General features: G+C 38.4%; 1 protein-coding gene across 10 annotated transcripts; it reads left to right on the top strand.

The window, feature by feature from the left end:
• On the top strand, positions 1-25427 carry ARFGAP1 (ADP ribosylation factor GTPase activating protein 1). Of its 10 annotated transcripts, none has more exons than XM_052785553.1 (15): positions 1-71; positions 376-507; positions 4114-4177; positions 5108-5217; positions 6751-6922; positions 8141-8241; positions 9012-9098; positions 9781-9877; positions 12589-12645; positions 13662-13694; positions 15053-15082; positions 16973-17029; positions 19073-19132; positions 20339-20415; positions 20881-25427. In XM_052785553.1, exons 3-15 carry the CDS (start codon positions 4118-4120, stop codon positions 21233-21235), a joined length of 1296 nt encoding a protein of 431 aa, XP_052641513.1. In that variant the 5' UTR covers positions 1-71; positions 376-507; positions 4114-4117; the 3' UTR covers positions 21236-25427. The 10 variants fall into 10 exon arrangements, with proteins under 10 accessions (XP_052641513.1, XP_052641506.1, XP_052641530.1 ...); XM_052785546.1 differs by having other exon boundaries at positions 9009-9098; XM_052785570.1 differs by lacking the exon at positions 15053-15082.
• The last annotated feature ends 1436 nt before the right edge of the window (positions 25428-26863 follow it).

The raw sequence follows: 26863 nt of genomic DNA, 5'->3' as shown, positions 1-26863 counted from the left end.
CTGCAACGTCGCCGGCCGCGCTGGGGAGCGGCGGCTGCGCCGTGAGGCGCCGGGCGGGACCGGGCCCGGCGGTGCGTTAGCGGGCCCCTTCCTCTTCTTCTTCCCCCCCCCCGCCCTCCTCGGGTTGCTGCCCGTTATTTCTCGGAGAGATTCGGCCCTGAGCTTTTTCAGCCATAGCTCGGTGCCTCAGCGTCCGCCCCGCTTGGGCCCGGCTCCCCCGCCCCGTCGCCCCGGGCTGTCACACAGGACGGTCCCTGGGGGAAGGCAGGAGGTGCTAGTGCCAGGCTGGCGAGGCGGGGAGGAGGCCTGAACCTCTCCTTACGACCGCCTTTCCTTCCCTCCTCTTCTATCTTTTTTTTTTTTTCTTTTTCCTAGAAAGGAGAGGCTGGTGTGCTCGCCGGGAATCCGGCCATGTTCTGAAGGAGGCCTCCAGGACTCAGCTTGGATCCAGATACCGCAGGTGTGCGTGAAGAAGTTGCCCTCCTCGTGTCCCCCGTGAAGCTCTTGGTAAGGCAGCTGCGCTTCCGAGTACGCAAAACTGCACGACTTTAAAAGTATGCAGCAGTCTCTGGTATAGATGTGAAAGTCAACCCTGCCTGCTCCGTGGAGATGGGTGGCAGCATTTGGTTCAAAGCGTTTCTTCAGCTGACGAGGCATCTGTGGCCTTTTTGCCCTGGTGAGACCCATAGGGAAGTTTCAGGACCATGAAGTCACGCAGACCACGTCACCGGCTTAATCTTTGTATACTGAATTGCAAAGCTCTTTGCAGGTTGGCTGTGTGAATTTGCTGCTACCTCAGAGGAGCAAAGTCCTATTATAGCTGGTTTCCACGTAAAAGTGTCTAGTGCCACTTCTGCCTTTTTGCTTGCTTTTAGCAAGCTAAAGTTTCCTAACATGAAAACTCATATGGTGCATGTGTAGTTTTCGCTCTGGAAACAGATTGTTTGGGAAATAAGGGCGTGAGATTGGTCTGTGTGAAGCTGTCTATTTCCACCTTGGACCGCTTAGTCCAAAATATTTATATTCATCAATGAAAACTTATTCCTAAACTAAACATTTTCTTTACTGCTCATGTCCATTTACATCAGAGCGAAACAATACCTATTTGTTTAAGGGGGCTGCACAGTTGTTACTTCAGTATTTACTCCTGAAACTTAAACAGCACAATGGCTGTGTGCCCAGTCAGCTAGTAGGGCTCAGCTTTTAGGTGGTAAACAATGATAATTTGATCACTTACAACTTTGTGGGCAAATACGGTTGAAAATAGACTAGGCACCTCTAAAGACGTTACCTACTAGGAAGCTTAGAGCGTGACTCTTTTTCCTTGTCCCCCTTTCCTTCATTTCTAAATGCTTTGCTGGAGGAGAGAAAGGTGAGAAGCTGGTGGCCTTAGTTACTGCCTCCTTTTCTTGGATGATGCTGTACGGATGAAGCTCTGCCTTCCCACTAGACAGACGTGGTGATTTGGTCAGGGAACTTGGTGCTTCTGCAGCGGGCATGTATGCAGATTGCAGTTGACCAAAGTCTTTCTTTTAAAAAGTTTTTATCAAAAAACCAGTTATGGCAGACCCAAAGGCAATTGCTTCCTCTGTCAGCTTGGAGTCGGAGATCTGAAACTCGTGCTGTATGTAAATGATGTGGATATTGGCTGTTGTAGGATGGGTGTTTCATTCTGCTCTATAGAATATTCTTGGCGTATGCAGAATTGGAGTTGGAAAAGGCTTTCTTGTTCAGCTCCAGCAATGATCATTTGCCATTGAGGCTGGAAGGCCTTTGCTCTGGAAGGCCTGCCTCTGTTTGTTATTCTGAAGGAAGCCCTGGGAAAAAGGAGGAAAAAATGTTAAAGGAAGGATAGCGGTAAGGGGGCGAGTGGCCAGCCAAAGAGAGGGACCTTGTAACTTGTCGGTAATGTACAAGAAGTCGCGGGGGAAATACAGCCCTGAGGAAAGGGAGTTGGCATGCAAAGAGAATATAACAAAAATGGCAAAGAGGAGGGCCCAAAGTATGCACAATTGTCTGCCTGGCTATTAGTGCTAAGTTATTTACTTTATTTCTGTACTGCAGAGGAAGAATTTTCCCTTCTCTTGTCAGTGACAAATAGTGGAATTGAAGATGTGGACTTTGATTCATGTAAATGTGTTTATGGCCTCTGTTTAGGATATGAGCAAACATGTTTTATGTGTAGCGCTACCTCCCTCCTCACATGCACATGAGTAAGTTATGTAAAATTTAATGTTGTTACTGGAATGCTATTGGAGAAAGTGTGTTTCATTATACAAGGGTTGCTTGCCACACTTCTGTTTCCTTTTTCTGAAAGTTACACAATTTCCATTTGACGATTGATAAGAATAATTCTGTTCAGTTTTAATTTGATGCAGGGTGACTGGAAGATCTTATTGTTAATTACAGTAACCTTTCCAGTCTAAAACACTTTTTTTTCACAACTTACCTGTTTTGTCTAATACAAATTAAGATCGAAAGGTAGCATATTATAAACGTCAGTGAAAACACTGTCCCTTAAATTACACAGAATTATGTATTTGTCAACAAGATGTTTACAAAGGAGTAAGTGCTTTAGATAAAAGGCAGTGAGTTCTGCCACGTATGACTTCTGCTTTTGACAGTGATAATACGTAGGTACAATGCTGAGCTAATTTCTTTCTGAATCATGTTGTCTTAGCTGGTGGTGTGTATCACTGTATTTATTGTACTGCTGTGGTTGCAGTTCACAGGAAGGCTGTTCTGCTTTAGAGATGTCTAAGAAACTGATGTTGTCACATTCACACAAATATAACGTTTTCTTACCTGTAGCATTTTTCTTTTTAAAATAGCCTTGCTTTTCTAATTAAAGATACGTTCTCGCTCCATTTCCTACTGGGTTGCCGCAATTTTATGTAATGCTTAATCATTTACCTTCTAAAATTATTGCAAGATTGTTAATCCTACTGATAATCTAAGGACTGATGACTGCTAAGTCAAATAGCACAGTGAACAAGTCAAAGACTTGAATAAAGGTGGTTCTGCCTCTCAGACCAGTATTTGATGAAAACACTGGCCTGCTATTTTTTGCTTCGTATCATGACTGACCAATAAGCTTGACATTTAGTAGTTGGTGTGGTTTCTAGTCAGCCTGGTGACTTCTTTGCTTTTTTATTACATGTTACAAGTTTGTTTTCTGGAGTAAAAACGAAAGGATGGACTGGAAGTAAAAAGGAAGAAGAGATGTTATTTATTTAAAGTTAATTAAAATATTGTACTATCAAATTAGTTGGAAATGTGAATTCATTTTTTATCTAAATTGCAGTCTTGTGCTGCACCCTACACTGTATTTCTTTTAATCATGAGTGGTTTGTGTCCTTTCAGTTTTTCCAGGTTGTGTGCTGTGTATGAGTCACATATTTTTCTTAATGGGAATTTTATCTGTAGCTTGACACTGTTCCCTGCTGCTGCATTTCATGCTTCATAAAAATTAGAGTAAGATGATGTGGTCTGCCAGTGAGACATGACTGTTGGAATTGGAATTCTATTTTGTGTAAAAGTTCCAAATAATTGCCACCTTTGCTTAGAATTCAATTGATAAGAAAACTCAGTATTTCTGGAAAATCATTATTTTTTGTATCTTCTAGTAAAGCGCTCTTTTAGCAATGTGTTCAGCAGTCTTAAGTGTAACAGTTTCTGCTATTTTTTGCTTAGGTCTATTTAGTTGTATGCAAGTGAGCCAGTGTAATCGTGCATGATTAAGTGCTTTCAGAAAGGGTAGTGGATGGGTCTGGGAGCAGCATCAAGTAAGAGTCTGTTTTGATACAACATATGCCATAGAAGAGTTCCCATGTTTATCACCCCTCTCCCCCTTTTCAGCTATGGCTGAATTACACCTTTCCAATGAACGAATGAAGATGACTAAATCCCTCAAAACGTGCAAAGTAAATGGAAAAGTAAGGTTGTGGGTTTTACGGTGTTTTGTTTGTTTGTTGTTTCCCCTGCGATTGGTTGTGATTCAGTGGTTTAGACTGCAAGCTCTTTTTCATAGAGATGTGCTTGTAAGGTACTGAACATCTTACCAATATCAAATCCTTGAATGTGACTTAGTTTTTTGTTTTTCTCCTTTTGTAGAATCATGGCAAGTCCAAGAACAAGGAAAGTTCTCAAGGAAGTCAGAGCACAAGATGAGAACAATGTGAGAAAAATTATAATCTTCTTTAGATTAGTTTTGTAGAATTGAAGTCTCTTTTTACCTCTCATACCAGATGTATGTTGTGGTCTACTACAGCTATCGTCTTTATAGCACTAGTATGGCTAACTAATGGTAACATATAAATTTGGATATCTTGTATTTGTGTTAGTTCCAGTAACTTTTATTCATATATGTATTATAATACATTGCTGCATATTTGGCACAAGTCTTTCAGAAGTTCTAGTAATGCTGTAACCCCTGGAGTCTCTTGAATAAGTGATGTCTTGGGTACAGCTTAATTAAAATGGTCTATTTCAAGTAGTTTGATTATATGCTACCTTAAAAGTGATAGCCCATGGACAGCTTCAGTTTTATTTATATCAATCCATTAAACCTTGAATGGTGATTCTGATCATAAGAACTTAAGTTGTTGCACTGTATGAGCAATAAAGCTATTTTTAAGAAAAACCTCTGTTTAGATCTGCTGTCATTTACTGCCAAACTGTAGTATGACTGAATAAATGTTCCAAACTTTACATGTTGCATCTTTATTTTGCCAAGCAAAACTCAAGAATTCAGTTTGGTTACTCTCTCCTCCTTCAAGACAATATGGAAATGAAATCAAGTTGAATTCTTTGCTCGTTAGTTTCAATTTGCTCATCTGTATTTCCTCGCTGGTTTTTGGTAGTCGGTACAGTAATTTTTATAATCCAAGTCAGGCAAGTTAATGAGTATTTCTTTCCATGCAGCATAAATAAATATTTGAAGGAAGCTTATGCTGTCAGGGAAGGTGTTGCCAAACACTAAGAACTCTCCCTTCTGAAATTATTTTGTGCCTGTAACGTTCTCATTTGACTTTTTGAACTGTACTGTGAATACTTCATGTGGACAAGTGATGGCTGAGTGTTACAGATAATTGTTTTTCTCTCGCAGGTCTGTTTTGAATGTGGTGCATTTAACCCCCAGTGGGTGAGTGTGACCTATGGAATTTGGATCTGTCTTGAGTGCTCAGGAAAACACCGAGGCTTGGGAGTTCACCTCAGGTCAGCCTTTCAAGCAGACGATGGACTGAGTTGGGTTACCTCAGGGTGCATTATGGCTGTGAACAGAATGTATTGTTTCGGAAGGCTATAGAATGTCTCAATTCCAACATTTCACTGGCAGTTTTGCTTCATGCTCTTCTCCAAAGTGAGCTTTACCCTCTGTGCCTTGTCTGTAATTAGTTGGGGCGTGTGCTGCACCAGTGCATCTATGTTATGCTGAGTTCTAGAAAGCAATGTCTCTAGCTACACCTTGAGGTTTTGCAGTGGTGTTTGGTAATACTGTGCTAGACCTTATACAAGATTAAAAGAATTGAGTACAATCTTTATCAATTAAAACTGAAGTAGTGCTAGAGCAGCTTGAGAGTTGAGCAAAAAAAAGTCACGGTATGCTTACAGAATGTTTCTGTAGTGTATGCAAATGTATAAAACAGTTCTGTTCAGGAGATTTTTTTTTTTTTTATAATGATAGTTTTTGTTTTTTCCAAGAAGCATACTCGACGGAGATGGGAATCTATGGAATAAGAACTGTTATGTGTTCTGGAGACTCACAGTGTGTGTATATATAACAGGGGCAGAGCATGGGATAGTTAACTCAAATGAGAAAGGGAGAGAAAGTCTAGGAGGGAAGTCACCAAAGCAAGGAGGCCATTCAGAAGCATGTGCTTTGCTTTTCAAGGTGTGATTTGAAGCTCATTAGTGAGTAGAAATTGCATATGAAATGAGAGTTTGGAACTATTTCATATGTTACATGAAAGAAAAAATGAAATTACTGAGATGAGGATGTGATGAAGGGTATTTCTTTAGGGACGAAAAGAAAGAAATTGGTCAAGATACAAGTTTTAAAGACCCTTCTTGAGGGTGATGTCTCACTTTTTTCCCCCGTGTGACCTTGTATTTAACAACAGGGCACTGTTTGGGTTTTCTGTGTTTTTGTTTTGTGGGGTTTGGTTTGTTTGGGTTTTTTTATAATATAGTTTAATGAGCAGTAGCAAGAATTTATGGCTCAAAGCAGAGTTGAGATGCCAACTGCAGTCATAAATGCCCTGGGATGAGGTCACGTTATAGGCTAGGCTGTTTTAAACAGTTGAGCTGTCAGTACCTGATGGTCATTATGAGCAGAAGCATAGAGTGTGACAGGAGCTGTCCTCGCAGGTCATTTAAGCGTAACTGTGCAAATAGACAGGAAAAGAAAATTGCAGACTAAAGAAGTATGGGAAAAGTTTGTTTTATGTAGTTGGTTAGGTTAATTTCTGGACTTGAAGAAAGTTGCTTTTTCCATCACTTGTCTTCTGTTGACTGTCTCTTAAGTGCCAATAAATGGCATGATTTTAGCTTATTTCAGTGAGGATTTGACCACCTTCTTATGATGATCTATCTTTTGATACTTGGAGACTGTTCTTTAACACGTTTATACTCCCAACTATTGAGATAGGTTGTGATAAGCTGTGGGGTTTTTTTGTCCCTGCTGATATAGCAGGAAATTATAACAATCTGTGATTTTTATTTTATTTTTTTTTAAAAACTGCTTTTCAGTTTTGTACGTTCTGTAACCATGGACAAATGGAAGGATATTGAGCTGGAGAAAATGAAGGCTGGAGGTAATAGCAAATTTCGAGAGTTCTTGGAGTCTCAAGATGACTATGATCCCTGCTGGTCAATGCAAGAGAAGTACAACAGCAAAGCTGCAGCTCTTTTTAGAGATCAGGTAAATTCTATTGTGTGTGTGTCCTCATCCCCTACTATCTGAAAAGATCAAAGTACTTTGTAAGCACTTGTTTTTGAAGGGGGGAAGGAAAAGTAGCAACCTTTTGAACCTCTGCAAGGGTTCTTGAAAGGCATAAGTCTTACTGCTTCTTCCCAACTCTTGCAAGCATTTTCTTTAGAAACTTTCTTTTCTGCATTTAGCTGAGGTGGCTCAGATTTTCACTGCTGCAATTTGTTGCTACTAGTTAGTCAGCGGAGCTGTCCCAATCCACAGTAGACAGTTTACTACTACAGCAGTTCAGTTTTATCTGAAGTGGTTGTTGATAAATCTGTTGTGTATGTAGTAACAAAATGGTAAATTAATTTGCCAAACACTGGCAGGTCTATGAACAAATAAATTAGTAGTTGTAATGGCATTATCATTTTGTGGAGGCTTGGAATTTCCAAAAATGAAATGACAAACAACTTGAACTTGTGAGCTTAGAGATTTACAAGGATACTGTATTTTTATGCTGACCCTACCATGGAAGTGGTAAGAGGGTACGTTCTGTGCTCACTGGGATATCCATGCAGCTTTGAAGTTTGTTGTATGTGTTGTCTCTCCGCATCTTTGTAAGGTGCTGGGAATAGGAGGCAGTTAGCTAAAGTGGAATATCTTGATGAAAGCAAAGAATTCATAAGTTCTGTGCTGTAGGCCTTTTGGTATGTGAAACGGGAAACTATGGAGTTTCTGTGGCAAGGCCTTTGGAAATTTTATATTAACTTGCTGAAGTTATGACTTGGATTGGAGGAGCGGTATGGAGTGAAGAGATGAAGTTCGGGCCCTTTGTTTGAAGGAGGCAGAGAGAACATTTAAATTCTGTGTATGTGTTTTAGCCACCCTATGCTAGAGTATAAATCCACCTCTTTCTTCTCCTCCATTATTCCATGATTAGTGCTTACATCTCTTTATTAATCTAGTCTTTCCTTTGCAAACCAAATTTGCCTGTTTGGAAGAAGTTGCCTAAAATCAGTTGCCTGAAATAAAAAGAGTGTTCAGTTCAACATCACTAGCCTGAGATTCAGAAAAAAATCCGTTTCTCATGAAAACACAAATTAATTGGTCTATGTAGCTGGCAGCAAATTGGAAAAATGACTAGTCCTCACTTTACAGGACCAGCATATAACTTGTTTGAAAACTTTGATCTAGCATTGTTGATTATTTTCCTGCCTCTTCTAGGTAGCTACAGTAGCTGAAGGCAAGGAGTGGTCCATTGAAACTTCTCCCGCCAGGAACTGGACCCCACCTCAGCCTAAAATGTCTCTCTCTTCCACTCATCGGTATGTATTCTTGTTATCTAATGCCGATATAGCTACAGGAGGATCAAAACCTGATGTTTGAATGCCTGCTGGTTCTATTCTGTTGATGGTGGTGTCTGAACTAGCATTTCTTTTGCTGAAGTTAAGGAAAATGAGGTAGCAGGGCTTTAATTTCTGTAATAATTCCCACCTCCTTCACCTGAACCTTAAACCATGGCAGAGACAAGTCAGCAAGAGCAGAGGACAAGCCATGCTGTTTTTATCTTGACTTGTAATTCACCTGAGACTAGTCATTGTGTCAGTCACACGTAGTGTGTCACAGCCTTGCCTTAACTGCAGTGCTGTTCCAGTTTGTGACTGAATGCCAGGGAAGAAGAAACAGGCTGCTTCCTTATGTTGCCAGTTACTAAGGGGAGCATCAAAGCTGGACCGCAGCACTTTTGTTTTTCTGCTTTTGCATGTAGTGTTTGTTATTCTTTGCACTAAAGAATCGAGTTAACTGAAAAAGCAGTTGTAAATCAAGCGAACAAGTGCTTCGTGCCTGACCATCATTCAGCAAGTTCAGGGGCTAGCTGTAGTCTTAAGTAGCATTGTCTGTGTCTGGGTCTACTCTTGCTTTATTCATTCAGTACTCCAGTGGCTTTTAGTGGTTGCATTAGAGTTCCCTACTTGACAGATGAAAGAAATAATCAATTTTGCACCTGTATTATGATGATATATGTCAAGCTGCACTGCTGAGCTAGTGGTTTTTGCTGCCTGCAGTTTGATTTGTAAATCTTTCATTTCAGTAGTTCTGCTGGACAATCTCAGACTGCAACTGCCTCTTCTGACAAGGCGTTTGAAGACTGGTTAAATGATGATGTCAACTCTTACCAAGGGTAATGCAATATTTATTAACTTTTCGAGTGCCTGGCTTTCTAGCATAACAAAGACTTGGATGTTATACTACAGCTACACAACTGTGGTCCTGATTCATTAGTTAACAGTTACACTTGTTTACTATTAAAAATATGTTGATAACATATGATAAAGAATAAGATGAAGGAAAGTGCCTCTTAGTGTGTTTGTGTAACAAAAATGTTTGAATAGCACCGAAGAAAGAGATTGTAATTCAAAATGTTACTGTGGTGGGTTCCAAACTGGGGACTTTTTAGTGTGTGTAGTATCTTACAGTGATTTGAGTTAAACAGGGGTATTTATAAAGCTAACACTATTTTCTTCTTTCTTTCCTTTTGTTGTTTTCATGTATCACTTTATTAGGATTTACTCAGACTTCTGACATCAGTGATCTGTTAAACCTGGAGAATCATTAAGACCGTATTAGGTTGCGTAGGGGACACATTAATTTGCAAGGACTCCCCAGTGGATCCTTGTTGGTGTTATGTCTTTATGAAGTGAGGGGTTTTGCATTTTGGGTGCTAGCTGCTTTAGGACTTTTTTCCAGGTGTATTTTGAAGTCTGTTAAACAATTCTCATTCTTCCATGCTTTTCAGTTTTTGTTTAATGGTTTTAATGAATGCATGCTAATACAGATACTGTTTATTCATCTTCTTATGCCAGTGGCCAAGAGAATCGCTACGTGGGGTTTGGAAACACAGTAAACCCTCCGAAAAAAGAGGATGACTTCCTGAATAATGCTATGTCTTCATTGTACTCGGTAAGGAATTGCTTGAAGCTTTCTGTGACCTGAATTACTATTTTCTTCTATTTTTTCCCGTTATGGGAGAATATAAACGGAGAAGAGAAACTAAAGGCTGCAGGTAGATACAGAGAGATGTAGAATATTGGTTGTATTCTCAGAGTGAAGAAGATACCAGTAGACTTTAAAAGGCAAAACGAAGGGAGAAACTTGAGCAAAACTTAGGAATTATCTCTGGTATCAGTTCATAGAAATAAGAAAATTAGGATATAGCAATGGATTAAGAATTATTACTCAACAGGGCTTGGAGGGGAAAAAAAAAAAGTAATTACCTGTTGGGAATAGCAGTTAGGCTGGTAATACTCTAAAGAGCTTAACCATATTGGGTATGTTCAGTGGAAAACAACTGAAATGTGTGTGTACATGGGTGCCAGAAGCCCTGAGTAGTGATGAAAACATTTGAAACACTTGTGACAGGGTGTGAAGAGATAACAGCATATGGCTGAACAGTTGTCATGATTAAAGTAGAGATAGTGAAAGATGCATTGTTGAAGGAAAATGGGAATAAAGTTGGAGGCAGTCAGAGACATACTGGTGCTTTGATAGGCTGCAAAGTAACAGTGCTGAACAATATTTGGGATTTGGAGTTACTTTGAAATACAGTAAGGTTTTCTACCAGAGTTAGTGGCCAGTAGTTTTCTGTAAAGCCTTGTCAGTCTAAATATCCACACCAGGTTCCATTGTTTGGTTTTTTTGTTGTTTTTTTCCTTAAATAATTTCACTAGAACATAATAAAAAAAGCTAACGCCTGAGCCTTTGAACAGTGTTCCAGGTGATCTCACAGGGTGCTTAGTATATGTCTGATGATATTTTCTAGGTATGTCATAGATTGTAGGCCAGAGAGTTCAGGTTAGAAACCACATCTATAATGTATTGCAGATATGCTAAGACAGCAAAGGAGAGATGACACTGTGTTGTCCAAGTTACTGTCAACCGTTATTTGAATACATGATCCCATTGAAACTTATGATTAAAATGCCCCCTTGTGACCACAGATACATACTACAGTGCAATTTTAAGTTGTTTGTTATAGTGAGACTGTATATTTGCATGCATATTCATCCTGGTGAGGAAACCAATTTTCCTTCCACTGTGTATGATTGGGTTTTTTCCACACATGCTACATTTATGTATATACATTATTTTCTGCTGTTACATAGAAGGAGCATTTTCTGAGAACTCACACTGACTATGCTATCAAACTTGATCTGTAAGGAACAGATGTAATGGCAGTTTAGGTTTTGTCTTGAGTCCCTTGAGACTCTGCTTAACCTAAAACCACAAGACACATCACTTTGCCTTTTTTGCAATTGGTGACATAATCATCTTTCAGTGTTTCAGCATGGGACAAGAAGGGTAATTAATGAAGAGAGTTCAAAAGGATAGGCAAAAAATACTTTTTGCTGCTTTTTTTAAAAGATGTTTCCTAAACCCAAATATGTGGTGTAGTCAAATTAAGTAGAAGGGGTAATGAGAAAAAGATTTTACCATTCACGGCCTTTGTATGGAAATCTACCCAAAAGGTGACGTTACCAAAACATCCACACTTTAAACAGAATTTGTACACTTTGATGGAAATCAAATTGATAAAAGGCAGTGGTAGACAAGGATATTAACCTTGCATTCGTAGCACTGTATTTACAAGATTCTGTAGCACAGCTTAAAATTAGGGGGTGATGATCTGCAAAGAAAAAGAAGAATTCTGTTTCTTCATTCATTATTATATACAAGGAGAACCACAGACATGTTAAAGTTTGTTTCTGTTTTTTATCCATTCAGGTATGGTGGGGTTTTTCCCCACTTGTTTGGGCAGATGCTGGATGAATGAGTTAGAAGAACTGAAATCTGAACAGTTGTGAAGTGATTTTTAATGATTTTGCTAAAAAAAAAAAAAAAAAATTTAAATCATTAGAATCACTCTCCCACTCCACTTTCTTTTAGCTAGTTTCTTAATCAGTGTCTGACAATCAGTAGTTAGAAGAAATCTTTTCTGATTCATTACAGAAAAGTCTTTTAAGAAATGGCCAGTGGTTTTCAGATCTTCCAAGAACCAATAAGGCAAAATAAAGCTTTGTTTCTTTTGTTTTTAAAGATAAATTTTGCAGGAAAGAAGCAGGTTGAAGCTTTATTATGAAACAAAAAATTGCTGAATGGGCATTTTATGAATTGCTGCCTCATGTTTTTGAGCACTGATTCTTGTTTGCTCTTCAACTTTTTCCAGGCATACAGTTTAGCTGCTCATTGGTTTTTGGTTTTGGTTTTTTTTTTTAATTTTGGGGTTTTTTTTTTCCCCATTCCATGCTTATTTGCTGACAAGCCGATCTCTGGTTACTAAGGTTTTAATGTCTTTTTTTTGTTCTCTAACTTTTCTTGGGGGGGAGGGGGTGGGGAGGAGGTTTTTTTCATGTAGCCATTTTTAGTAGAATAACATCTGAAGCACTGAGCTTTGTTCAAATTGCAGCTGTTTTGACATAAATAATGGAAGTTCATTGCTATATTACAGTTAAGTGAGAGACTATAATTTTTGCTCTTATTAGTGTGTAGTTCTTATGACTACAGGATGAGCTGTATTGGAGAACATTTTGACTTAATTGAACGTGTGATACTGTACACTTGGTTATTCACTATTATTATTCACACAGCTTATGACATTCTCACTTTCTTTAAAGGGATGGAGCAGTTTCACGACTGGAGCAAGCAAAATTGCCTCAGCTGCTAAAGAGGGTGTAAGTAACCAAAATGTATTTCAGTGTAATTCTTGTAAACTCAGAGAATCTGTTAGTGTTCTAATAGTGATGTATCTTTAAAAGTATTACCAAGACAAACTAAATCCTGCTCTTTGTGTATCTTTGCCTATGGCATATAAAAGAGATCCATATTGAATGCAGATCTCTGTCTTAACTATTTCTCACGTTCCTGAATGGACATTTTTGTAAATTTGTCCACCGGATGTAAGCATCAAGAAAGAACTCAACAAAAATTTTTGTTATAAAGCAGAAATTTTGGTCTATGCCAAGTAAGGCCAAATTGCATTCTTCAGCAGGAATTTAATACCAAGTTACAGTCTGCTGATGGTTTTATATTTTTTCCTTCCTTTGACTTCTCTCTAACTACAGCATTTTTGTCAATTTAAATAGAAAGCTTGTTGGGCGGAGGTTGTGCCCAGAGGGACACTTTGGGAAAAACTGAGGCACGATCTTCATGCTCTGCATGTTCTGCAAATTCGTGCACTTAGATGACAATCATTCAACTAACTGTAGACTAAAACCAGAGGAAATAAAAATTTACTACATTTTACATAGATGATGGTGGAAAGAGATTAAATATTTTTGTGAAAATAATGCATTACAACTTTTTTCAGTTTTGCTTAGTATTCTTCCGAACTTTTATGAGCGTAACAGTTATCTCTTACGTTTAAACAGTTTAAGAGCATAACAGTTCTCTTACTTCGGGTGGCGTTATGAGAGACAAAAGTATTGATACTAATCCGCATTGGCCGACCAAGGTCTAGCCTATATTGAAGATGCTTTCTTCCCCCTGTTGTAAGTTGAGAAAGACCGATGCTTCCTCAGAGCAATCTGGAATGCCAGAGGCGGCAATGCGGATATTCTCAGTTCACTGTGAAGTTCTGGCAAAGGTCCATTCATCTTGGAGAGGATCATGCAGCATTTCTTGGTGTGTGTATTTAAAAATCAAAGGTTTTATTCCTAGTAAACTTGAATGTATTTGCTTCTTTTCACAGGCTACCAGATTTGGATCTCAAGCAAGTCAAAAGGTGGTTATAGATTTAGCTCTGTCTTATTGACTGTAATTGGCTTTAAATGTCATGTATTTGCCTGCACCAATTGATTTAGACTTGATTATCAACAGACCGTTGTGTTTTTCCTTCATAGTGCACAGTAATTTTTAGGTTCTAGCTTTTATTTCCATGGGAATTGCAATCAACTGCAGTGATCAAATTAAGCAAGAAATAAACAGTGATACTCTGCTGTGTATAACTGTTGGGTGTATTGGAGAGGCAGTAGAATTAAATGCTTTAATTCATGCATGCTTGCAAACTTAAAATACCCTTATTTTATTTTTGTGGAGCTTAAATGTGGTCTATCTTGAAGTAGTTTTCTTGGTGACAAAATATAATGCAAGCCATCTTTCCATCGCTAAAGCCTAGTAAGATACTACAAATGTGAACTGCTTAATATTGTTATTAAATTAACTTGCTTGTGTGTATTTAAAAAAGTAGCAATTACAAAAGCATTTCCTCCTTCAAACTAGGGTTAAAAGAGAGATAGTCAGACGTGAATTACCCAGAGCTCTGACATCAGCAAGATCTGTTTGCATGGAAAAGTTTTAAATTCAAATGTGAAAATGTGTAAAAGAATAGGATTCTTAATGTGCCAGAGTTCTGAGTGAGAGAGGGCTTACATATATTAATATATGGTATAGGGAGTTTTACTTTGACTTATAACTCTTCTTCTATGTATAGCATTACCCTGGCATGCTTTCCGATATGGGTAGGGTGCTATTGCTCAAAACAAATGCGAAACTGCAGGTGTTGGTGTTCAGACAGATGTATGCAGTAGGATATTAATACTCCAAATAGCAAGCCAAACTTGTGCATGCTTTGCAACAAAAATGTCTTGTCAAAGCACTCAAACTTGATACTTAGAAGCTTTAAAGTATTTGCTGCTTGGCTTTCGTAAGAAAAACTAAGTGTCCTACAAGTCTTCTTTCACCCCTTCTGGCAGTTTCCCTTTTAGAAAACTGTTCTTTCTTTAGTATTATTACCAAATGTAAATATAGCATTAAGTGTAAAAGCTCATCACATCTACTGACAAGGACCACAGTAACATGGTGCTCTAGAGTCTAAGTGGTGTTACTGAAGCTTAAATTTTGTTCCTGAAACATCTGAACTTTTGTTCCATAGAACAGATTTAACATCTTTTTGATGTAATATGTTGTTTAAAAGTGTATTTGGTGTCCAGTGACCAAACGTATTCACTGTTTGTCTTGTCAGTAGATGTTAAAGTTGGAAAAGGTTCATGCTACTTAACTTGCCTGAAAAAATGCTGCCAATTTTTTGCTAAAAGCTGCTTCTACCTTCCTTGCTTTTTCTCTTTTGCTGTCTGGGTAAAGTTTTGGGGCTACAAGCAGCAGCCAGAGCCGGTAACACCCTCACATATATTCTTGTGCATGGACTCCTTGTCGCTGTTCGTGCTGAATATGTGCATTTGCTCTTGAGCTGTCTTTTCTTTTTTGCCTTAAGTCAAATCTGTTTAGAATAATGTTGTGTGTTTCATACGGTAATGTTTCTTCAAACCTATTTAAAATAGGTTAAATTGGATAGAGATATCCAAACTCTGCACTCTCAGAAAACACACTGTACTTTTGTCCATGCTCTTCATAAATACAGATGACTGCAGGATTTCTGTTTGCATGTCTGATCCAGGAATGCAGTATACCAAGAACTACCCTGGGGTGTTGTTTGAAGGCAGACTCTTTAATAAAAGCCCCATTATGTAGTGTTTATAATGGTGGTTAGGATGCTATCCTAAATTCAACAATAGTAAAGATGAAGAAGCGAATTCAGATGGAAACGCAATTGTACCCAAATCTTTCCATATTTACAAAATTATGTGGTTGAATAAATGGGATAATATGAGAATTATTCCTGATTCTAGCAATGACTTCACTTAGTATACCTGAACTGTTAGTCTTAGTGTATTACACTCTTTATTATAGAACATAAACGGTTTGCCAGGTTTAATAGACTCTGAAGGATTTTTTTTTAAAAAATGAAAAATCCCCTTTCTTGTTTTTCTTAAACACATCTTAGCCTCACTTCCACTGGAAACAAGCCTTATGTGACTTGCATTCACGTTTCTTACTAGGTGGAAATGGGGTTACCTTTTGCCTTTGTCTTCTCAAATAACTTTTGAACTGGTAAGGAGTAGAAGTATTAGAGATAATGGTGGTTGGGTAGAGAGAGTGGAGATCCTAGTAGTGCTGTGGCTAAGGGAAAAGCTTTTTAGACACCTGGGAATCTGTAGAGGGAAGACGCTCAAGGTGCACCATCCCCAGGAAGAATATGAATGAAAGCTCACACCCTCACAAATGTTGGTGATAAGATAGAAACCCTTAGGAAATGAAACTTCATTAGGCTCTGCTAATGTTTAGGATTAATGTTTGCCTCGCAAGCAAATTGGCCCTTTTGGATTAATTGGACTAATTCAGAAGGTAATCAGTATAATACAGCAATTCTGAAGAAAAGTTTAAATCAGTCAAAGGCTTATTATGGTAGTAGGGAAAGGAATGGTTTCAAATGAACCATTTGCAAACCCTGCTGTCTGTGTCAATATCATCTTATGAGAGTAATTTTGTGACTTATACTGTGGGCTTACATTTTTGTAAGATGCCTCTGAAGTACAATGTCCTTGTACTTGTTCTGGATTGCAATAGATTTCTGAAGTTCATTGTTTTCTCTCCCTGCAAACCTGGAGCTGTAAAAAAGATTACAAAAATCTTCCATCTCAGCTTTGCCTCTTGTGTATTGCTAGGAAACAATTGGGCTGTTATTAATAGATGGCAATTGCAGCACTACAAGACAGAAGAATTGGTGAAAAATTGGCCCAAAAGATCTAACTCTGCAAGTAATTCCATTAGTAAGGAAAAATAAGGGTGGATGAGGTCAGTTCTTCCAAATACTCAGCTGCAGGCATTAGCAAGGAAGGGGCCCATCTTCTAGGCTATTGCTGGTTGAACCATTGCTTCTGCTTCCAGTGCAAGATCAGACTTTGCTTGGACTCTGGGCATCTCCAACAAGCTATTGCCATGTGCATCTGTTTTTAATTTATTTTCTTTTAATGTTTTCTGCAGCGCTGTACTGCGTGTGCTTTTCAGCTCATTCTGCTTGTATGAATCAAAGCTTAAGGCTTCACGTGTTTTTGGAGATACTGCTGAGAAATTAGCCTGCAGGAGATGTTGGCTGTGTTTTTTGGTTTTTGTTTTTAAAAAGGAAAATATAACTGACTTTGTTTTTGTTTTGCTTTTAAATAGGCATCAGAGTTAGGTCAGACATTAAATGAAAATGTTCTCAAACCTGCACAGGAAAAGGTAACTTTGGAACTAGTAAATTACTTGCAGAACATGGTTATGCTGACTTAGGGAGTGGTTGTTTCCTCCTGCCACAACTGCCCAGTTTGTCAGTGCGTCCTTCTGTTTTTTCATATACTAGCACAGTAGCAAAGGGGAAACATCAAATAATTCAAAGCTAGCATATTACTGAAGAAGGGTTAATGAGGGTAATTTCCATCTAGCAATCTTTCCCATGTCCGCAAGAGTCTGTATTCTTCCCCATTAGATACTATTTTATACATTTCATGCTTTCAATAATGGAAGATGGTACAACATGAAAATGCACCCTAAATGGATAAAAAAATCAGTTACAAAAAAACCCCCCAAACTATTAGTAGTATCTTTGAGTGTTAAGTTCATAGTATTTTACCCATCTGCCTGCCAGTATTGTTTTAATTCAGCTAAGCATCTTCGAGCAACTGTAGTTCATCTGCTGCCTCATTAGGGGCAGTAGAATTTGGGGCAAAGTATATGTTTGAGATGAATGGGGTCAGTTTATCAATAGAAGCAACATGTTCTTGCAGCCTTTATTTGGTATTCATTCAGAATATTCTGGTAGTCAGTTAAAACCAAGTTTTTCATGCATTCATACGCAAAGTGCAGTCTAAAGTAAAATTTTGATTAGCAGTTCTAGTTACTGTGTCGTTTCTAGGAAACTAGTTTGAAGCAGATTCGCACCTTCCCTTTACAATTTTTAGTGACCAAAAACATGTGGCTAATGGCACTTCCAACCAAGCAGTTGGAAGAAAGCACACGTGCTGACCTGAGTAAATACAGATAGTCACTAGTGGGCATATAAAAAAAGCAAGGCAGCCCTCATAAGTGACTAGCGATTACTGATACTAGAAATTTTAGTCAAAGATTCTCCCTAGTGTCAAATGTTGCCTTCCTGTTTCATATGTAAAAGTACATTTTTTTAAACATCTTTCCCATTTGGCGTGCATTTATTCTGTGCTTCTAGAATTTTGGATCAGTTCCAAAATTTTGATGAAGTCTTTTCTGAGAATGTGGTGCTCTACTTACCTACGTACCTTTCCCATAATATATTGGTTTTGATAAAGCAGACTAATTTTGCTCTTGCAAGAGAAGCAGTACCACCACTTTGGGATATGGATTAATTTTCAAATTGAAAAGAATTGTTTAATCACATTACAAATTAATTTGTATTGCATTACCTTTATTAATTCAACATTCTTTACATAGCATTTGAAATCACAGGAGAAGACTCTAATTGGTTTCCTATTCCCTAGAATCATCCACAACTTATTTCAGAGTGCTTAGATGCATTATTTTCAGGGTTATTTTTAGGGTGCATTTCCTTGAGCTGATTTTTATTTTGTAGGACAATTTAATGAGGAATGTTGCATTCTATAATAAAAAAAAGTCTATTTCCCTTGGGATGTTGTGCTGTTAGGTCTAAATAAATGTTACTAAATAAGTGTTACTTTCTGAATTAAGTGTTCAGTGATCACTGCCTGGCATGTATATGGTTATATAAAGTCACTTGCTTTGGAACAGCTGCCATTTATTAATTGGTGAAAGGCACTAATTGTATTCTGGTTGACCAAAGTTCAAAGCCTTTTTAATATTTAGATAAGCATGTATAAAAGATAGAGAATAAAATGGATCGGATAGGTTTCTAATCTCTCCAAATCCAATGTTTTAGTAAAATGTATTTATAAAATGTCACATTTGCAGATTTTTGTATTGGTGTTTTTATGCTCAGCATTAGTGTAATGATACCTTCCTCTAACTGTATGTATATCAGTAGAAAATTCCCACAAACTTTGAAGGACTGAGGTTCACTCCGTTAGAGATCACTGGACTTTATATGTCATTTTCTTAACTTTGTTAGCTTTGACTTAAGTATATTTTGATTAACTTTCAGTTTTGTGGTTTTTTGGGTTGTTTTATTTTTTTTTTACACTTTTTGTTTTTATCTGTTAATCACAAGCAAACTTGTCTTAAGGTTTCAATAATACGTTGTTTTATGACTAATTACCAATACTTTGATTTACATAGGTGAAAGAGGGGAAAATATTTGAGGAGGTCACCATGGGGGTATCACAGTTGGCCAGCAAGGTATGAAGTGGCCTGCCTGCCTTTGAGGAGGCCAAACAGTAAGCCAGTCTCCATATTCTTATGAAGAGTTTGTAGTGAAACAGAATCACAATGCAGTTTTAATCTCTGCTTGTGTTGAATACAGAAATTTTGAAAGTGTAATTTTCAGTATGCAGTGCTTCTGTTGGGGTGTTAAAAAGCTCTACAGGTATGATGATAGTCCTTCAATAGTTTCACCGAGGGCATGATGTAGAGTTGCAAGACAGCCAGTGTCCCAAATACAAAAAGAAAATATCTGCTAGAGAATATGGAGACAGCTTGCATTACATTTGTGCGGTTAAACTTACTAATGTTCTGTACCTTTTTTCTTTGTCATCTTTTGCTATCATGGCTTGGTAATGTGGTAAGTTTTGCCTACAAGTCCTGCACGATCTAGTACCTATTTTGATAACTTGTATGGTGTTACCTAGGAGGGTCTGTCTTTCCAGCACTGTGAAAGTCAGCTCTGGAAGCTCTATCATGTACCAGCTTAGTTCCTTAAATCTTGGGAATATTTGAATAAAATAAGTGATGTTACCTGTTCTGTTTGGAGCCTAGCAACTTTAAGTCTGAATTCTGGGATTCATCCTCTGTATCTGTGACTTAGAGTAGTAACTTCCATGGGTGTCACTTCAGAATTTGTGTTTCTAATCCAATGCCAGTTTAATATAATAACCCCAAAAGGATTCTCCTAGCAGTAATGTTTGTTCTAGAACTCAACTTCTGGTCTGTTTTACATGGGCAGTGAAATAATACTACTGAAACATGGTGGAAGTAGTTTTGTAGAACAGTAGAAATGTAAATACTAGTTACATGAATCATAACATCAAAACATCAGTGCTCTCATTAAGTTTAATTTTATGTAAGGAGTAATTCCAGCAGTTTTGTCAAGGAAGTCTAGGGGAGAATTCAAAAGTGGTTATTGATAATGATGGCTGAAAAAGCTGAACTCAGCCTACTTTTCACGTCTTCCAGCAGCACGATGCTGTCAAATGTTTGAATGTATGTTCTTTACATCAACCATGTAACTGCCCGTCAAAAATATTAGTAAGTTATGAGAGAAATTTTTCTGATGAAATGTGTTCTCTTTATCTGAACAAGTGGAGGAGTGTGTTGTGGCTCTTGCTGTTGGCCTTGGAAGAAGTGTTGGTTCAGTCTGGATGAATGGAGTGTCTTTTTTTTCTCTAGGTTCAGGGAGTTGGAAGTAAGGGATGGCGAGACGTCACCACTTTTTTTTCTGGCAAACCAGATGATAATTCTGAAAGGTATTTTTTTTGTTATTATTTTCTGTGTCTCTCTAAACACAAAATTTTATCTCCTGTATGTCCTCTGCAGTGTAGTAGTAGCAGGTAGTTTTTAAATATGAAGAAATTATTCTGTCTTTGCTAGTAATCCTCCTGTATGTAATATGGAAGGAATTCAATCTAACTGTTTATGGCAGTTGTTCAGTTTAACAAAATAGTGCATGGCACCTTGATTTTAAATTTTTTCCAAATGCATATCCACCCCCCACCCCAGGCCTATTAGTACTTTAGGCTGTTAACAAAAATCTGTTCATTAGAATATAAGCTTATGCCATTTGGAACAATATATTTAGTTCTTCTGCCTTCATCCTCAGTTTTTGTTTAAGCAAGGGGCAGTAGCGTTATAATTTTCCTTGTTTGTGGTCATTTATTGTTACGTTTGTTCTAACTAATTTATTTCTACCTTTCTTTTTCCCCCCATAAAAGGCCAGCTGAGGGAGACAGCTACCAGAAGAGTGGAGGGGAGGGCTACCAGAACAATACTGTAGATCAAAGCTTCTGGGAGACCTTTGGCAACTCGGATCCACCGAAAGCTCATAAATCTCCAAGCAGTGAGAGCTGGACCTATGTGGACAATTCCACAGAGAAGAAGAGCTCCGATAGCTGGGACGTGTGGGGCTCAGGAACAGTCTCCAACAACAAGAACAGTAACAGCGACAGTTGGGAAAATTGGGAGACCAACTGGGAAAACACAGGAGGGGAGAGCAAGACCAAAAATCCTCCTAAGGCAACAAAAAAGGCGTCTTCAGCTGATGATGGGTGGGATAACCAGAACTGGTAGAACTCTGTTAACCCTGTTTTGCACAGCTAGGAAAGGGAGGCTATGCTGACTCATTGAGGGGAGAAAGTTTTACACGCAACTGGAGTATCTTGGTTGACCTTACTGATCTGTTACTTTTGTGCTTCCCATTCATTCTCCTTTCTTCTATCCCGGTTTAGCACAAAAAAAAGTAGCATCTGAATCTTTTATTACATAAAGGTGGCTCTCCATTTTTTAAGGATAGTGATAAATATAATCTCCTTGCACTATTGAAGCTGGTTACACTGACTTTCTTAACGTGAATGTTCAAAGGAAAAAAATGAGTGCAAGTACACTTTCATGGCACAACTTTGCATGTATAGGTTAATAGATATTCATCCAGTCTTCATATAATTTGAGATGACCTGAGGTGTTTAATGCAAACAAAGGACAGGGTGTGTCTAAAAGATAGCCATTAAATAAGCAAGCTGCAGTTGAATAGATCTAGTTCAAATGCCTTATGGATTGCTCTGATGATATTAAGTCTGGCAATTCAAGATGGTCTTTACGATACTTTATATTGGAGGTTTGTTTTTAAACTTTTATGAAGGTTTGGGTTTTTTTTTAGTCTTTTAAAACTGATTTTCTCCCCTTAGAATTAATAAGGAATCTAGAGCTAGATAATTATTTGTGTAAACTCATAGCTTTGACCTGAGCTATCAAGGGATATCCAGAGTAGCTCTACTTGCCATTCTTGCTCAATGGGTTAAGAGTTTGCACAGTGCAGCTCTCCAACACTGATAAAATGTAAAGCTGTGGTGTTCTCCTTCTTTACCTGAACCCTTCACCCAGTTTGAGTATTTTGTATAGTCTGTTTTTTCTCTTTCTTCCTTCTACCCATCTCTTTTATCTGTTCTGATAAAAATGAAATCTTTCTGCTGCTTATGGCCTTTTGGACTTCAGTTTGGCAACTTCCAGTGAAACAAATTCATAAAAAAGATTCCTGTAAGAAAAAATGGGTGGAAAATATGAGAACATTGAGGAGAGAGGCTGGCAGCAAGCCCCTTTCAAGATGAGTAGATGTCTGGATTTAATAGTAAAATTTAAATTAAGCAGATGTTTTCAAAATTAATCTTTAATATATCAAACTGTATCTCTGTTTCTATCGTGTATTTCTCCACATTTTCTTCCTGGATCTTGTTAAAGAAACACTGTTTCAAAAACTTTAGAAACTCCTTGTCAGCATTAAGGAATGGAATAGAAGATTCAGTTATGTCTCCGTTTTGACCCAACGAATTGCTTTGCATGACACAAACCATAACTTCTACAGAAGAATTGTGAGTTTAATGACAATGGTGTCCTATGTATCCCATTTTATTTTTTGGGGGTGCATTGTAAATGTACACTCAGCCCAAACCCAATCAGCTCACTTGAAAACTTCAAATCATGATGTCGTTATGTAGTCTGCTTTACTACCAGCATGGAGTTCTTTACTGTGGACCCTGTAAATCTTAATACATACCTAAAAAGCCTTTTATTTTTGAAATTAGTTAATTTGTTCAAGCAAACAACCAACCTGAGTTGTCAAAGTTACCTTAAATAACGCTTCATTTCTTTTTCTCTTCACAGAGGTTTTTGAGCTTATAGTAATACCAAGAGGTTAAAAAGGAAGGAAAATCATGGATCACCTCAAAAGTAGCAGATTTTAAAGGCTTAAGTCTAAGTAGAAGTAGCTCTATTTATAGCCTGATTCTGTATTTCTATTAGTAGGATCTTTCAGATGGTGAACAAAATATTTTTCTAGTCTTCTCTCGTCCTGTCCTGCAAGAGTTGGGATTTCTCTTTTTTCCCCTTGCTTCTCCTGATAGCGTGGTCTCTGTGAAGCTTGTGCAGCAGGACCCGGTGCTGCTCACGACCCAAGCACTACTCTAGGCTGAGCCATGCGAGGCGCCCGAGGCGTTCTTGCTGACACGCTGACCCTCTGGAAGTGCCGAAGGCACGAGAGATCTTGGTTTACAATGCTGCTTGTGGTACCACTGGCAGAAGTTTACAGCCTGACTATAAAACAAGGATTTTGTTCTGCTTTTTCTCCAGTTCCAGATATACCTTTGTCATAGCTTAATTGCATGTCAAACGTAACTTTGTATTTTTATGCATACACCTCTGTTGCTTACTTGTCATTTGTCTGCTGCCCAGTATGAAACTGTAATGCATGTACTTTGAAGGCGGTGCTGTGTAATGTATGTGAAGTGGCACTGCCTAGTCCTTGACGAACGGTTAGTCTTTGTGAAGTGTTGCAGTAGCGGTGACGGCAAAACGCATCCGATGGGTTGCACTGTCTGACTGCTGGTGTCTGTCTGGAGTGATGTGAAGCTGATTCAGCTTCCTGTGTACAAATTTATTACAGTTTCTCTTTCATAAATCTCCTGAAATAGCTCGTAGCGGGATAAGCTTTATTTCGGACCATTCAATCAACAGTATTGTGATGTGTATGCGTACATTCTCCTCAGCTGTGTGGTTTGCCTACAAGAAAACTGGTTTATTTATATATCACTTGCAGCTACAATTGGCATGAGCCATTTGTTTGTTCTTCTGGTTTTATTTTTGAATCTCTTGAGTCTTTATGTTCTAAATGAAACTAAACATCCAGAGCCCTACTCAGGCAGAAGCTTTGGGTAACAATTTTTCTTCCAGTTGAGGAGACGGTGACAGAACAGTTGCTGTCTCTGTTTTTGCAGTGCTGTAGAGATGCAACAAAATGCTACAACTCCCAGAAGGGTGTTACTGGAAGATACTAAAAACCAATAACATGGCAGAAAAGTGTAACTGCAGCCACAGAACTAGTGTGTCAACTGGTCTCAGTTTGACAGGCAAATTGGTATTTTTTTATGACTTGTCTGAATCTGAACGTTTTACTGTGTCTTCCAGAGAGGATGAAATGGGGGCATTTTCTTCTGCAAAGCCTCTGTTTTATTGGATTTTACTTTTTTTAGTGTAGATGGCTGGGAAGTTTCTGCAGTTTGTTGGAACGCATGCAATCAAGGTGCATGTGTGGAACAAGTGTTTATGAATTAGACTTTTTTTTAATTCCCCCTCCTTTCCTCAAATCCTCCTTTTTTGGCCTGATCGTGAGCACTGTAAATAGAGGTACTGCATGCAGCCTGCTGGAGCTGAGGCCGCTTATCTGAAGTGAAGATACAGCCGCTGAATCTGAGTGAGCATGTGGGTTGGCAAGGCGTTAGTGTCACTGTGTACTTCACCTGTTGGTGGATGAAGAGGGCTCCGCTTTCCTTTCAATCCCACGCCGTGTATTAACAATTTTAAGTCCTACAAGCAAATTGCCAGGAGAGAGCGCAGAAAGTGAAATGACTACTGCAACAACTGGACATTGCAATGTTTAGTTTAAATTTCCTAGCATTTCAGACTGGTTTATTCCTTTGTATGGCTTCAACTTCGGAAAACACAGAGCAGCTGGATTCCTACAGGTAGTCTGAAATAAGAAAAACTTCCAAGACATTCAAACTAAGTGCTGCTTGCAAAAGAGTGAAAGTCTTAGAGAGTGTTCCTGAACCAGGAACCTAATCCTAGGAGTTAGGGATTATTTTAAAATCTTTCATTTGTGTCTTGAAACCTGTTAAAAATTATAACATTTCAAGAAGTGCATGGCCAGCTCTCCCTCATAGTTCAGACCTCAAGGATAATGCTGCTGCTTTTATTTTCCAGGCTAGACTGTGTAACATTCCATGGGTTCATAATGTATTTATCAGTGTAATGATCTGTGCAATAATTTAACGAGTGTAGGTAAAACCTTTGTTGTTTAATCCAGGATACATTTAAAGATACAGTGGTCCTCTTGAAGAATAGCAGTCTACCAAGGTATTTCAGTTCTCGCTTACTTTGGCAATACTAAATTTCAGTAACCCTGTTCAGAAAGGCTTGAGCAATCAGTGATTTAAACAGAAATCAAGAAACGTTTTGATGTCCATTATTAGAGTTTGATTGTAATGGCTTAGTGACCTCTAGTTGTAGAGCCCTCTTTTGTTTTCATGCCAGCAGAAACTTGGTCAGTATGGAGTACTGTATCTTTAATTTTCCTGATGTGTTTTTTGCGAAGTTCACAGGAATGGCAATTTCAGTGAACACTATTCATTGTTCTGTAGAGTGGTACCGGACTTGAACTGCAGTGTCATCTTCTAAAGAGCATTATAATAAAGCAAAGAGATATGGAGCAGAATGGTGTTTAGCCCTTTTTCAGGAGACTTCAGTTAATTTTAAACCCATGTGCACTAGTATAGCTTATGTGGCCTTTTGAATGAAGGAAGTTCTTGGTATGGTTAGCATCACAGAGTAAACTCAAAATGGGATGCTTCATAATTAACAAAGTAGGAAAGTACAATACGAGTATGAAATTCTCATGTTGGAGGAGAGTAACTGACATTAACGGCATGAACGTATGTCCTGATGAGCTGCTGTCACGCGTATTCATCACTGCCAGTAATGAGGGAGAAAGGAAGCTGCCAGTGTTGATGACAGAGCCAAAACCGGGTGTATCATCTTTATATTTCGTTGGAGTTTCATTGTCTAACTTTAAATGCTAATTTGAGATCTATTTGAATTGGGAGCAGTTTTAAGACAACATTGGTTGCCTCCTTTATTTAAAGAGAACTATATAACAGAAATTGAAGTGATTGCAAATAGATTTCTGTACTCTGAGATTTTTATTAGCTTGTTTACAAAGGGACTTATCACAGGAGAAAACGGTAACTTCTAAAGCAGTTTTCCTTTCCAAGAAGTGAGATTCTTCTGACTAATCCTTCAGCTGGTGGTGATGCTTCACATTCAGATTTCAGTTTGCTTCACTAGCCAAACAGCCATGTGAGTACTTCAGATGATTGATGACTGCACTGAGCTTTATGTAAATTTAAAATATCTTTTATTATGTTCTTGGTCAGCAGGACTGAATCCTACTTGCCTTGTAGAAGTAATTTATTGATTCTTACACAGAAAAGTGGGCATTTGCATTCGGTAACGTCACTGGTATTACTCTCCTGATATTCTGTGTCCGTTCTTGCCGTAACGTCCTGCATTAAGGGCTGCTCTGTGAGTTGGATGCAAAGTTTTCAGCTGGGATTACTTCAAGTAAACAGGATATGCTCATTCTGGAGGGAGGTTTTTGGCCCTCTGTTCTGACAGCATATGGAGGCCAATGACCTAGAAACACACAAAACACCACGGAAAGCAGTAATGTGTATTCTGAACTTCAAGCTGAGCACAATCAGCAAAAGCTGGTAGAAAAAGCGGAGTCTGTAGACCAGAAAATACCATATTGACTTGAGGGAGAACAGATCACTACTACAGTTACCATGTCCAACTACCTTCTGCTGGGTAAACGTTTCTTTGTCCCTTCACAGCTGTTGTCTTTGCGTTCTGATCCCAGTAACATGAGTTCAGTTTAAGCTCTTGCCATTATATAGTTATGTGTGCTCTCATAGAAGATGCAGGCTCAGAAGATGACTGCCTGGGTTTCCTGGGGTTCACAACTCACTGATTTTCAGGAACCAAACATCTGTGCCCTCTGAGGTGTCCGAGCAGGCACGGGCATGTGTCCTGGTTTCCCTTCTCATGCACTCTACCTATTCCAGTCGAGTCTTGGCCTCTTTTGCAACACCC

The sequence above is a fragment of the Harpia harpyja genome, chromosome 1, assembly GCF_026419915.1.
Source record: "Harpia harpyja isolate bHarHar1 chromosome 1, bHarHar1 primary haplotype, whole genome shotgun sequence".
Taxonomy (NCBI): domain Eukaryota; kingdom Metazoa; phylum Chordata; class Aves; order Accipitriformes; family Accipitridae; genus Harpia; species Harpia harpyja.
This window is presented reverse-complemented; position numbering and strand designations above follow the sequence as displayed.

What these genes read in the sequence shown, in the direction of transcription:
- ARFGAP1 (XM_052785546.1), top strand. Translation starts at nt 4,118, where the DNA reads ATGGCAAGTCCAAGAACAAGGAAAGTTCTCAAGGAAGTCAGAGCACAA. An exon ending in CAGCTCTTTTTAGAGATCAG is followed by an intron (nt 6,923 to 8,140) that starts GTAAATTCTATT and finishes TGCCTCTTCTAG; the next exon opens with GTAGCTACAGTAGCTGAAGG. An exon ending in TATCACAGTTGGCCAGCAAG is followed by an intron (nt 19,133 to 20,338) that starts GTATGAAGTGGC and finishes TTTTTTCTCTAG; the next exon opens with GTTCAGGGAGTTGGAAGTAA.